The sequence below is a fragment of the Pleurodeles waltl genome, chromosome 7, assembly GCF_031143425.1.
Source record: "Pleurodeles waltl isolate 20211129_DDA chromosome 7, aPleWal1.hap1.20221129, whole genome shotgun sequence".
NCBI lineage: Eukaryota > Metazoa > Chordata > Amphibia > Caudata > Salamandridae > Pleurodeles > Pleurodeles waltl.
Genome location: NC_090446.1, coordinates 693,088,743 through 693,102,968, shown reverse-complemented (window position 1 = coordinate 693,102,968; position 14,226 = coordinate 693,088,743). Strand labels below are relative to the sequence as shown.

The window sequence follows — 14,226 nt, the reverse complement described above, 5'->3', positions numbered from 1 at the left end:
TTGCATATTTCATAATGTTTTATGGAAAGTCTTCTGTAGAAACCAAGATGAAGAAGACTACAAGCAGTGTGGGATTGGGACAGAAAATAAGCCTGGTCAAAACAGAAGTGGTCCCCATTAGCTAATTAGATAAAAAAGTGGACCACTTATGCAAATCAGACCGTTCTGTACTTGTAAAGACGCGCTGTACAGTGGTTGTGAAAGATATAGGAGACTGCATGTATTTAATGCTTGCTGCATATAATGTCTGAAAAATATCAGGAAAATCCACATTAAAACCGCCCCCCAGAGCATAAAACAGGCACAACAAACAATCAAAAACTAAAAAGGCCCACACACAGACCTGTCAGACAAGTCCTTGTGGCACCACCAGAGTGTCCTACAGGCCAATCCCACCCGGAGCACAACGTGGGCGAACCAGTTGAGGGTGGTTGGTGATGACCTTACAGATTTCTTTTTATTTTTGCATCACAGAGTGATTTCCTTCTGTGTCAACAACGGTTTTTGAAGATATGAAGTATTTTTTTAATGATTGGTTCATTTGAATTCCAAACCCTTCAATTTTTCTTTTAAACCCATATAACCCTTAACTGATTTTTTGCATTTCCCTCCAATGGTAAGTCAATATTAAGCACAAAGACAAAAACTCTAAAAGAGAAAATAAAAAGCATTTTATTTGGCTTCAATTATGTTTTCATCAATGTACAGAGCTGAAACACTACAAAAAGCATTAAAAAGCGCTGAATGGAAAAGCAGGGTTTTGTCCTGTGTTTTCTGCCATGCTTTCTCTCGCATGGCTGTTCATGGCATGCGTCGGCCACAGTTTTCTGTACATATGTGTGTGTGTATTTTCTTTCTTGATGCTATTAAACAGCCACGTTTCATGAAAACTAAATGCATAAACAGTTTAACACAAGAAAGGCTTATTACAGTGCAACATTTCACAGAGGTCAAAAAACATAGTTACTACTTAATTGTTTATTCAAGATGAATAAAAAAAACACAACTTTTGTCTTTAAACAGGAGTCACTAGTTTTAATTTATTTTTACAGTTTAAAATTACGATAAAAATAATGAATTTTTTTTTGTTACTAATGCCATACACCATAATAACATTGGATTTGTCCCTATTATATCTCTTCTTTGTGTCATATACAAAATATAATATTGACATTCGTATTTTCTATGCTACAAGGATTTTTTCATGCACACAGCCTCTGCGAGCATTAACAAGCCTCACTTTGAATATTATTATGGCTTTTCTGTGTGAGGCTAACATCACAGTAGCAAGCAGGCCCATTGGTAAACTGATCTACCGGTATACTGTGTTTTAGATGAAAAAATAGTAGTACAAAAAAAGCATGGAGAAAAATGACTTCAAAAAAAGAAATTAAAAAAGAGGCGCAAAAAATACAAGAAACTACACTCAATTGACTTTTCCCTGATAATGCCAAACAGAAAATGTATAATGAAACTGCCTCTGTGAAGGGGAGTGCGCAGTGGCAGTGAGTAGTATTCCCCTGAAGTATGGCGACATATGGAATACAGTGGAAACCTGCAGAGAATGAAAAGTGAAGAAGAGACAGTGCTTAGAAGAAAGGAGCACAGGGCAAAGAGAGGAATTGCACAGGCGGCAGTGAAGGAAGGAAAATAGTTGACAGGGGCACAGGAAGACACCCCTTTCCCCACATAAACAGGATGATCCAGAGCACATACTGCTTTGCAAGGGGGCGAGAAGGTGAGAGAAAAAATAACAGGGAGGGTAGAGGTCTTTCCCTGTTTAAGTTAACAATGAAATAAAGACCCTTCTACAAAACAAGAATATTCAGCCAAAAAAACAAACTTGAAATGCATCTCGAGGGAAAAGTACATCAAAATACTTTAGTATACAATCATCTTGTGTCTGTATAGTAACACTAGGACTCTGATTGGTTTGTTTCAGTTCAACCTATAATAAAACTTCCCTTGATAAAAAGGGGACTGTAGTCTACCAGCACCTCTGGGAGACAGAAAGTACCTTCAATTTAGGGCCACACTGTCGTAAGCTTGAGCACTGGCTTCCAGCTGGTGCCCACTTGCTAACGCACAGTTTTGTTTTGCACATCAGAACAGCTCCTACATTGGGCCCATTATATATGGCCTAATACCAACTTCTCTTGGTGAGAATCCTTATTGTGGGTCAGTTTCTGTGCCAAAAAATGCTCATGCCGATGGAAAATGCATCAGTCTTTTAGCCTCCCAGTTATAAAAAAAAAAATGCACATAATTAAGCCACTTCAAAACTTCCATTACTCCAGAGATTTTCCATTGTCTGTTTTGTTTTTCTCTCTCCATACACTCAATTTTCTACCATCTTACAAAGACTTTCCATTAAACATGCCTGCCATCTGCTTCCCACTCCCCTCTTAAAAGCTGCTGCCCCTCAACATTGCTCCGTTTCTTTATGGTGGAGTTCCGCCAATGTTTCCGAAGAAATTAAAAGGGTTACTTAGCTTTGAGTTTCTTTAACACGGTTCTTGAAGCTGCAAACCAGTTAATGCAGAAGCCAAAAGCACCTCGCAAAACAGGGAGCCACTGGGCTTGCTAGAGGCCAAGACACTGCGTGGTGGTCAACAACTTCATCAATATCAGGTCTCTCGCTTTCCCCCATTCTCCTGAACTTACTCTTTTGGAATGCTTTCTAATACCTGAGTGTGTTGATTCTCCTATAAGGTGAACTTTCAGAGACTCGGTTGCCTTTAGCCTCCATGAAAGGCAAGTCATGCTGTCTTGTGAAAGCATAGGACTGGAATCCTGTTTTGTGTGTGCACCATGCTTATATGTGTCTTATTTGATTCTTTTTGACACTGCAATAAAAACAACAACAAAAGGTAATAAAACGCTGAAAAAAAATGAAAAGCAGTTTTTTTAAAAGCGGGATTAAAATTAAATTGCCAAATTCATGAAAGTAAAATAGACAGCTAAAAAAATCTGGACTTATCAATAGTCACTGCGCTCAGATTGTGGCAAAAGAAACAGGTGAAGAATGGTCACAATAACAATGACTAATTTTAATGGGAGCACTTCTTAAATGAAGTTAATCAGTATTCTTACATCCCACACACTTCAAATGACTGACCTGGATTTCCTGAACATTTTTTCAAAAGGAGAGGTTTGAACTCTCTTCTTTTAGACCACCTGCTAAACAGCAGAAACAGGTAAAAATCCATATGCCCCGCATTTCGTACTTTCTAGGATCAGGCCAATAATCTTCTAGCTTCATTCCCTTCCAGTCCTAAAATCTAAACATCCCCACCATAGAAGCACTTCACTAGCCAGGCTGTACCACCCCAAAGCCTAAGTGCATCCATGACAAGTGATAATTACTGCTACACCCACCTACCTGTCTCACAAGTTCACCATCTTCAGGAATTCTCAGCATACCATTACAGAATGGAAACAAAGAAGTTCAAGAAAGAATAAAATAGGAGGCAAAATAGGTCTTCCATCCAAGTCTCCTGGACTCTAAGATGGCTTCCATTGCTGGTCAAATATAGAAACAATTGAAACCCCCAGTATTAAGCACTGTATAACAAACACCTGGCAGGATTTGGATCTCACTGTTACTGTCTTGTAAGAAGCTTACATTTGGAATAAATTGTACCTCGGCATAACATACTGGACTTGTATAAAAAATCAATTTTTCACATTCCAAATACTTGTCACTGAACCACAGCAATTGATAGTTGATAAGGAAAAAAGACAAGATGAGGTGAGTTGACCAACTGCTGAATAAAAGTACTTTAACTGAGGATTTCCCTGCAGCGGGGATCATAGCCAAACTGCTACTACAATGATAATTCTGGTGCCAAGTCAGCCCAAGTATGAGGTGGGTTTTTGGAACATTCTGCAGAAATAAGGAACAGGGAAAATATATTTTTTGGTGAACTGAATGTCAATTTGGGTTGAGTACGAGTGAATTATAGAATTATTTCTTTAGTAAGATGATCTACGTCAGAGAAAATAATTCAGACATAGAAGCAAGAATGTGGTAGTCTGTGAAATAGCCTTTTTCATCTATTAGGCTTTTATTGTGACAGCTTTTCCCATAAGTTATCAAAGTTTATTAAAAGAAAAAAGTTAGGGACTGGAGCTTGGGATCACAACAACATATTGAAAGGGATGGTGCACTATGCACTTTATATAATTTAAGACATTGCACTTTATAGGGCCAGCACTACATATACTATGTACTCTTTTTGAACAGTAGTTAAATGTGGTAAGTTACGCAATGGATGTGTGGTTTAAACCAAGTGGCTTTGTGAATTCTTGAACTTGTAACACTGCAAAGACACTAGCCTTTAAGAAATGTTTCTGAATTTTTAACTACTCATCTCTATGTTATCTAAATATCTGATTTTAAGCTGAATTTATAATCAATATTGTATGTATCTATCTTCATTTTGATGTTCCTAATGTGTTGCTTGTGCCAACTTTAACAGCACTTGTTGCTGAAATAAACTTATTTTGCTACTAGAAAGGGGTGGTCAGGTTTTGCCCAATCTTAGGAATATGACTTCTGCAGTAAACGTTTATGCAGCATCAGACAGTTAAGGTTAGAAAGTTCTCAGGAGCAATAGGAAGACAACAAGTACTTGAAAAAGGATAAGCATATTCTAATTTCAATAGAATTCTGGCTAAACATTTCAAAACAAAGTGTAGATACATAGGGTCATGGAATTCTGGCTTTAATGGGTCTCCAATATGTGTTTTTTGGACAGAAGTGAATATCAATACATTATATAGATCTGGACTTTGTTACTGGACTTCTAGTGAGTCATAGGATACAAAGTCTTTAGTCATCTAATAAGTGTGACCATCTTTATTTGAACAAAATTAATGTTAATTTTATAATGACTATATTTTTGATACGGAATTTTCTTTATATGGCATTGGCTCACTTATATGTTGACTGATGTATTTTTTAAGGGGTCTATTTGCTATATGTAGTTTTATATACTAGATTGCATATTTTGAGAATTAAAAAAAAAAAAAATTGTACAGAAGTATATCAAACATTGACCTGGAGACAATGCCATGATGCTACAGATTTTGCCTAGAGGACCTATAGGCCTAAGATGGTGGGTTTTGGAAATCAGCTGTTGTGTGGAACCAAAAAGCTTGGTTTTGCTCGCTGATTCCAGTTCAACTGTAAACCTCAATATGCTACATTAGAAGATTCGCATAGAAAAAGAACAAAAGACACTCTAGGGTTAATTAAACTACAAATACTTATTTTCCAACATCATAATTATCCACTGACAGCAAAGGCTGCCTACAATGCTTTTCAATAAATGTTCCTTGTTCAACATGTTGCAATTAAAACTTATGGTGACATGAAGAGTCCACTGAACATACTCTATCTCAATGCTACCCTCTAAACATCTGAAAAAGCAGCTACCCATACTCTTATGAATATAGGCCTAGTTGTATGGGCTAAGGAGAAATCACCTATCAGACTGGAAAAATGCCAATTTAAAGGGTCTGGATTTTCAAACACCCATTGGGAAAGTGTCTAGGGTTGATGTATTTTGTCTACTTTCACTGTTTCACTTGATTTGTGTAACTTGCTAGTTATTTCATTTTTAGATGTATATAACAACTAGTGTTGTTTTTATTATAAAAGGAATAGGATTACTTAAATGCTGACACACTGAAAAATTAAGCACCCATATGGTAACAGAAATTCACGTAAAACACTAGTACTGAGACTCCAACTCTGGGTACCAAACAATGGTGTCATAGGGCAGTCACATATACAGCCACTGGGTATAGAACACATTTTACAATTAAAAAAAGAGCACGGAAAAAATAAAGAAGCAATAACAAACCGTTTAGAGAAGCGATTAACAGAAAAAACAACAATGGAATGGGCACAGTCAAAACTTAAATCTAAAATTTAAACTAGACCACGAAAACAAATTTACTTTCCTTTTTTATTCTCTTACAAGGCACACATCCTTATTCCTTTTGTAAAGTAATTTCCCCTACAGCAATTTGTAAAAAAAAAAAAAAAGATTTTTAAAGGATTTATTAATCAAAGAATGTTTGTTTAAAAAACTATTTGATTACCCATCTAAAACAAAGCTCGCCAATTTGTGATTAACAAATAAGAACAGCAAAGACTAGGCTCTGTTTCAGACAGTATTATTTTTTGTTTTGCAAATACAGAATAAATAACGTGTTCTACTTTTTGTTACAGAATAGTTTGAAAGCCCTCAATGATTATGTCATGTTATGAGTTCCAGATTTTCAGTCATGAAGCATCAGAAAGGAAGTCACATAAAAAAATCAAATGATTTCATATAAAATAATAGTATTCCTGTATTATTTTCCTGTAGTGCAAGGTCTGTGTTTTACTGTTGACCTTTTTGTTTGCTTGTCCACCAGAAATCTTGATTGAGTAAAAGGAGTACAACAACCTGTTCTCTACAATGCACTCCTTATATTCTTTGTGCATGTTTTTATGTCACTCAAAATAAAAGGACCATGCCACCTCTAAGCGACATTATTTGATATATTGCAAGGTTTTCTACTTAAAATATGACATTAAATTTTACAATGAGTACCTGCAGCATCTACCTGAGGATTTTAGAAAATATAAGACAACATTTCGATTTGTTACATGACTTATTTTACATTCATTTTTAAAGTTCTATTTAAGTTTAGAAGAATATTCAAGATAACGTACTTAGATCTATATAAACCTGAGGGCATCCAACTTTAGGGCCAGATGCGAGAAGCCATTTACCGGTCACAAACCACCCGATTTGTTAAATCACAGAGTTGTGACCTCAAAATGGATTTTTAGGATTTACTAAAGCCATTTTGCAATTCAATATCTGCTTAATTAATTGCAAGCTGGGTTTAGAAATGCATACAGAATTGCAATTTGGAAGAGGTGTGCTTAATGCGTCATTTTGACACTGAATTTCAGAATGCTATGTATCAGTGGTTTGTGACCGCCATTTCAATTGTAACCATTGATAGGTTTCAGACTCCTCAAAGGAGATGGAGAGGCATTTGCAATGTGCCAAATAAAAAGTTTGTTTAAGAGAACACAGATGACCTCTGCCAACTTAAAGAATTTTTTTCTTAAATGCAGACCTGTTTCCTTTAGGGAAAAGGGGCTACATTTAAAAAACAAAATGCTTTCTTTAAAGGCTATCACTGGCATGGTTATTCTGCTGACCCTGGTGATGGCATTCAATCAAAAGAGAGTCAAAATTTGCGTCTTAACTCGTGAATATTAATGAGGTAAATCGAACTGCGACACACTTTGAATGATGATTTTTCAAACTGACCTAAAAGTAAATTGTCAAGTTTGGAAAGTCAGACACGAATCACAAAAAGTTGCTGCGCAATTTACAATCACTTTTTTGCAAACTGATTCTTTAGGGCATTATTTACAAGAAACTGATGCATCGGGCCAATGCGTCAGATTTCTTGCGCCGTTCCATGATTCCATAACAATCCCAGGGATGCGCTGTATTTACTATATAGAGCTCCATGGCGCATGTTTTCACAAATGCGTCAGAAATTCTGATGCATCTGTGTCGCTAAACTGATGCATTGCTGGACAGCATCAACAAAATGACACTAATCCAGCAATGTGAGGAAGGATTCAATAGAGAAAAGCCCTGCATCATTTTAACACCTGCTTTGAGCAGGCGTTAAAATTTGAAGCAGTGAAGTTGCAGAATGACACCGTGAAATGTTGTAAATTTCACTGCATCAGTTCTGCGTGGCCTTTTGCCTAGGAATGCCTACCTTGCATACCTTATACCTGATGCAGCTATAAGGTGATGCAATGGTTTACAAACTGACGCATTGGGCCCAATGAGTCAGTTTGTAAATCTGGAACAGTGTAAGGCACTGCTTAGTGACACTGCAGCATCAACAAACAAAAACAAAAAAATGACCTATCTGTGGCACAAAGGCCTTGTAAATGAGGCCCTTAATACATCTGGCCCTTTGTTTATTCTTACAGAACTACCTAAGGTTTCCTTCAGCATAGCAAAACTGCAGTCCCACAACCGACTCCCAATAACTTCAAAGTCACTACCTTAAGAGCATTCTTCTAAGAAATTCTGTGATAACTGTAATTCCACCTGGGAATTCTATAAAAAGCTTTTTACACAGGATGCTCTATGATTTGTCAGAAAAGTTTGCCATTTGCACAGTATACACGGTGTATGTGGTCACTCTGAAAAGAAAGTAATTACAATGTATTTTTTTTCTTAAAGTGTTTGACGTTTATTTGTTTGTTTGTTTTTTACTCCAACCCACCAAATTTAGCTGTAATATTCAAAAGCCATTCGTTGTCCTGTAAATGATGTTGTGAATGCACATATTGCTGGTGCTTGATATGCATAATTATTGCCAACTTTAAATTTTTTGCTATGCTCCAGAGGCTGTATGTGAAAGTAACCTCAAAATATTAGTTTTCTTTCACACACACAAATTCAGATCACTACAACCACACACACGTGTGCAGTCAAACTCCCACATTCACCCACCAGGATTTCCTATTGTTTTCCATTAACGTCTTGTAGAGGCCAAAAGAAAGTCTGCAGGTGCAGCTGGTGAGATAGCTATGCCTACTGATTTGCCTGTAGAGTGTGACTAAAAGTCTGCAACGCCTCAGTAATGTAGTGAGGGCATAAAGCATGCGGTCTGCGTTTTAGCTTGGGAGCATTACGTGAAAAACCTCACAGGCTGCAAAGGAATGCTCACTACAATATAGTGATGAAATATGGACATTAAAATCCTCAAAACAGTTTTTAAATAGACCATTAATGGTGCATTTGGGTTCAATATTATATACAAACATTACAAAAACAACAGTTATGGAGAAATGTGCTCCTTTTATAAAATGTTGCTTAGTAGTTAAAGGCATTTAAAGAAAATTAGAAGCCTAGACATTCAGCCATGTAACTATCAGATTGAACAAAATATAGTGCTACAGTTGTCAGCTACAAATTTGTCTAATTTTGTATTGAACAAAGTAGCAAATTTGTTTAGTTTTATCTACAAACATGGTGGCATTTGAAGAAACGGTGTGCATACTGCTTTAAGAAGTCTATATCGCCATGGGTTAACATCATCACAACTAAAGGGAACACTGATGACATGAAATGGCTCAAAAACAAAAGGACAATACCATGAGCGAAACATTTATGAAATGTTTACATTATGTGTGGATTCACTGATTTTCCAACAGCAATGACATTGATAGTTAAGGGACAAATCCTTCACGCCTTAAAATTTGGTGTACAGTATTGTATAATAATGCAATTTGTGGGCAACACCCACGATCCAGAGGCACCACATTTCTTTTAAATCGGTGTTCAAAGTCTGCTGGGTTACCCTTGAACAGCCTGATGGGGTTCTACAAGAAAATAATATTTAAAAAAAAATACAAAAACGTTTCATAACAAAAAGATATTTCATCTAAAAATCATTCTTATTATACACTGTACAAGCTATTTTACAATCATTTATTTAATTGCACTGCAGCATAAGCTGCAGTAGCCCTTTCATTTTCTTTCCCCATTTCGAAATATACCCATACAATATATATATTTTACATTCTGAAACTATAACTAAATACAAAAATATATTAGATTTCACATTTTGCCCTTTTCTTCTTTTCATGATTTGATAAATTTTTCATTATTTTCAGTTTTTTATTTAATGAAATTTTTTTGCCCCAAGCGAAATATCATATTTCTCTTTTTTTCATTTTTATGTCTTGTGCAGCTGTAGTTTTAGCTAAGGCAAGCATCCGGATCCCATAATTGCATACATGGAAAGGGCTACTACAGCTTCTAAAATGTTGAAAATACAATGATCTGAAACAGGAGGGCGAAGGGCACACTTACAATACCCACTGAAGCTTTATGGCACAGTTGTGATTGAGTCAATGGGAAATCACACAGCTTCATCTTAAATGAATTCCTAATAAACACACAGTAACTTTTATTTATGAAGAATCAAACTTTTTGTGGTGAGTCACTCGTCCTATTTTCTAGCCGGTTTAGTCTAACTCCATTATTTCTACTCGGGGGCAATAACTCACACTCAATTGAACAAGACATATAAAGTACAAGACGTCCAATTAAGGAGGTTCTGGTTACTAATGAATTGCCCAGCAAGAAGCTAGACAGTTGTGTACAATGAATCTATGGTTGCAAGCTGATGCATGTATACTGGAGTGCCTGGCAACAAAACAGGAACCACCAATGAGAAGAGTGGGTGACGTGTATAAAGGGGACAGATTTATTTTTAAGGAGATAGCTTTAGAACAAGCACAATGAAATAGAAAGGACAACTAGCTTGCCCCTTCACAGATATTCGAATGTGTCAATCAAATAAACTAAGCAATATCTACACTAGAGTAATAAGCTTCGAAGGTTGGCAAACAGGGGAAATGTCTAGGTTTACCTGGGTCCCAAAACAGAAATAAACCCTGGAAAGTACAAATGGACGACAGTTTGACCAAATTAATTTAATCTGTGATGGACAATATTGTTTGTTACATAGGACCCCCAAGCCTTAATACTGTTGTTTATGTTGATGCTTTGTTATCACATACATTTCTAATACTGCTTAAAATACTCTCATTGGAGGAATATTATTTTGTATGTTTTTAAGTGAAATAATTTATGGCAAAGATTAACTGTACTGTAGCCAAAAGTCAGCTTCAACTGCCCGACACTAACTCTCAGTAGGTGACTGAGTCTCGTAATGCTATTTCACATTAATACAGAGATTACTATTGGTTCTTTTAATTTTAATCAAACATTATCTTCTGAAAGAAAGCCTTTACACTGTTTAAGTGGGGGACTTTCTCACAGGGAAATAAGTCAAGAATCCGGCTCTTACAAGGAATTGCAGTGCTAGTTCAATGTCAACATTTAGAAAATGTAATCTTCAGTTACCTTTGAACTATGGCCAATATTAAACAATAGAAATTGTCAAAATCTATTACGTTTTCAGCACCTTTAACTCTAGGAGTTAGTGTGGAAGTGCATACACACGATCAGAAGGTAAATTTAGTTTCAAAACACCACAAATGAGAGAAACACTCCATAGTGGTTACTGTTGTCATAATAAGGACAAGTTCTCTATGTTAATATTTGCAAGTATCACAATGTTCTTATTGTCTCCAGTTTGGGGAACCAAATGATGGCTACATGTCCTAGCAATAGCATCTCTGCATGTCTAGGTTTTCTCAACTGAATGGAAGTGCATGGATACGTGTGATAAGAACCCTTCCGTGGTTTAGCAGAAATAAAGTGTCTTTTAAGCACAGTTAGAACACTGGAATGTTGGAGAGCTCCACTGAAGACAATGGAGTGGCTCAGGGCCAGTAATGGCTGGTAAAGGCCTAGTGCGCCAACACTCCACAAGTCTCTTTCTGTTAATCTTTGTTTAATTTAGATCATTCTCCCCTAACTGGGTGGACTGTTCTAATAGCTTTACAGCCCTTGCACCTCATGTTACACTGCTTGTTATAGGTTCTTACTCTTGCTATAGGCCTGAGCCCCATGGGTGTAGGGCCCTCAACAACCATGATATCGCTCGGCAACAGACTTTAGGGTCATATGAGCATTTTTATCAGATTTCTGGGTTGGACAATAGCGAAGGACAGGCAGAAAGACCCACATGATTCTTAATGCTTCAAAATAAAATTTCAAATTATATGCTACTAAACCAACATCTGGCAAAATAGACTCTTGGGATGTTAAAATCAGACATCTGAAGCACTTGCAAATGGGCTATGAATAGGGAAAGTTCAATTGTTCAGGGAATGGCAGGTGGAAAATCAAATCACATCAAAGGCATCTGAAGATTAACATGGAATTTAATTTTAAGACTACTATGTGGTAACAAAGAAATATTGTTTTAGAGGGAATTAAAAGAAAGACAGTTGGGGTCCAGGAGAGGACAGGACACAATCAATCGCAAATTATTTTCTGTTGGCTTTAAAATAAATCATAGTGCCAGATAAGGAAAAAATACATTTGTATAACGTGTTGTTCTACAATAACCAAATATGTATAAAAAAGTCAAGTAAATAGCACTAATGCAGCAGGACACTATAAATTGTGGATACAGAGAACTGCTAAAATGTGTTTGAGGCTGGAAAGGAAAAGAGTTGTCCATTTCGATGGGTACAAAGACTCTGAAAAAACAGCATACTTAAAAAGTCCACATTCATGTACCACAACTGTTGTCTGCCCCAAACCTCAAAAAGGACAACTGCAGATCTCCAAAATTTCAAATTATATCAAATCCATATTTAAAGTGCTAGCAGCGAATGATTTGTTGTTTAAATCTGCTGCTAAATATTAAAGGATGACCTGTTCCAAAACACAGCTATAAACTCTGAACTTTGCATCTGAGAGCAGATCCCTAAAACACCGTCTCATAATTTAATAAGCTTGCACCATTGTGCCAACAGTAACCGTTGTTTTTTCCTTTCTGTTTCACAACCACACCTTTCCCTGCACCTATGTCGGGACGAGTGCATGCCTGATGGAAAACATGTTAGACCTTTTTAAGTGCTGCACCACATTTAGGGTATCGAGTGCACTAACATGTATTTGTACATTTCAAAAGTTGGTGTTTTTGGTAACACATACCTGGGTTGGGTTTTAAGTGCAAATTAGCTGAAAGTGCTGGAAAGCCACACTTTGCTGAAGCAGGGAGAGGGAGATACAAAATGAAATATAAAAATAATTGGATACATTTAGGTTACAGAATTGAACCCTGTTGCCTCGCCAAAAATACCTGGGCATCCACTTTGGAAATCATATACAGGAATTTCGCTTTCCCGCACAAAAGAGAGAAAAGTACAGCTGTACAACCGGGGTCAAGGAATACAAATACATGAAAACAAAATAAAGGAGCAAGCCAGTTTCCACAGTATAGATTTGAAAAGAAATTTGATAAAACTAGAAAGCAGTAGTTAAAAAAGGCACAACTTCCCTTGTCTGATGTATAATTGTAAACTTACTTCAGGTTACTACATGCTTAAATCAAAAGCTTTAAAAAAAAAAAAAAAAAAACAATCTAGACTACACAAAAGTCACTTGACCAAAATAAAAAAGTTGAGCACTAGTTTATCCAGCCAATCGAAAAAATTATTAGCAGGATGTTCATAATACGTATTTGGGTGAATCCATTTAGCTTTCTTCTCTCTCCAATAAGTTGAAAAGTGAGCAGGCTGTTTTTTCTACCGCCCAAAGCATTGGCCCTCTGTAAGCCACATGTACTGTAGTGCATCGTTATAAACAACATTGTTGCATGGGGGACGAAAAGGAACAAGTCTGAACGTCTGTAGAGAAAAGCTTTGACTGTATCTTTCCTTAAGGCAATATATTTTATAGTAAGGCAGTCACTTCTGATGAAATAACAGTTTCTTGATATTTCCAGTAGAATATTTTGGTATCTGATTGCTGATGATTTCGGACAGCATCTCTGGGAAATCGACGCTCAGCGATTTATCAGTAAATGTATGGAAGCAAAACCTAAGAAGGGTTTCCACCACCTGCCGATGAAAAAAGGAGAGACAAATATGAATACAATTTTTGTGAAGGTACAGTAAAAGCAGAAATTTACCTTTATCGTGAATCCATTACTATTTGTCCATAGGGTCTTTCCCATTAGCAGCTCACTGGATAACTGCCAACTAGTTATGGGATCGGACACTTCTTGTAAACCTGTAAATTCAGAGCTCTGTGCATCCGTAATGAGTATGCAAGCATGAGTAATACAGAGAACCCTTTTTTTCCCGCATGCATTCATCACTCTGGGAGAAATCCTTAAGAGTGGACAGTCGGAATTCATGATGGTTGAACATCATGCCACCAAGGATATGTCATTGACAGGTACATAACTGAAGAATATGAATGACAATGCAGTCCCTGTGATGGAGTGTACCCAGAAACCTCATGATGTATCAATGGGAAATACATAACATAATTCAACTGGCAATGGCCATCTTAGCAGACATGAAGCGAGTCATTGCATCTAAAAGCCACAAACTGTTGGTCAGAAGAATGCATGTTCCTGTTTGTAACAGGGAAGAAGTCCTAATGTAAAGGTTGTGCAATGCCTCCTCAACCGAGGAGGCATGTGGACACTGAAAGAATGTTGGAAGAATTATATCCTAGTTCA

The 14,226-nt window shown here is 36.7% G+C and overlaps 1 protein-coding gene across 3 annotated transcripts in view; it reads right to left on the bottom strand.

The window, feature by feature from the left end:
- Positions 1–649: 649 nt before the first annotated feature.
- Positions 650–14,226, bottom strand: part of NR3C1 (nuclear receptor subfamily 3 group C member 1) — a 503,133-nt gene continuing 489,556 nt past the window's right edge. For all 3 annotated transcript variants that reach the window (XM_069244696.1, XM_069244697.1, XM_069244694.1), the window contains exon 9: positions 650–13,597. In XM_069244696.1, the coding sequence (XP_069100797.1) occupies positions 13,445–13,597 (153 nt within the window). In that variant the 3' untranslated portion in view covers positions 650–13,444. The remainder of the gene's footprint in view (positions 13,598–14,226) is intronic.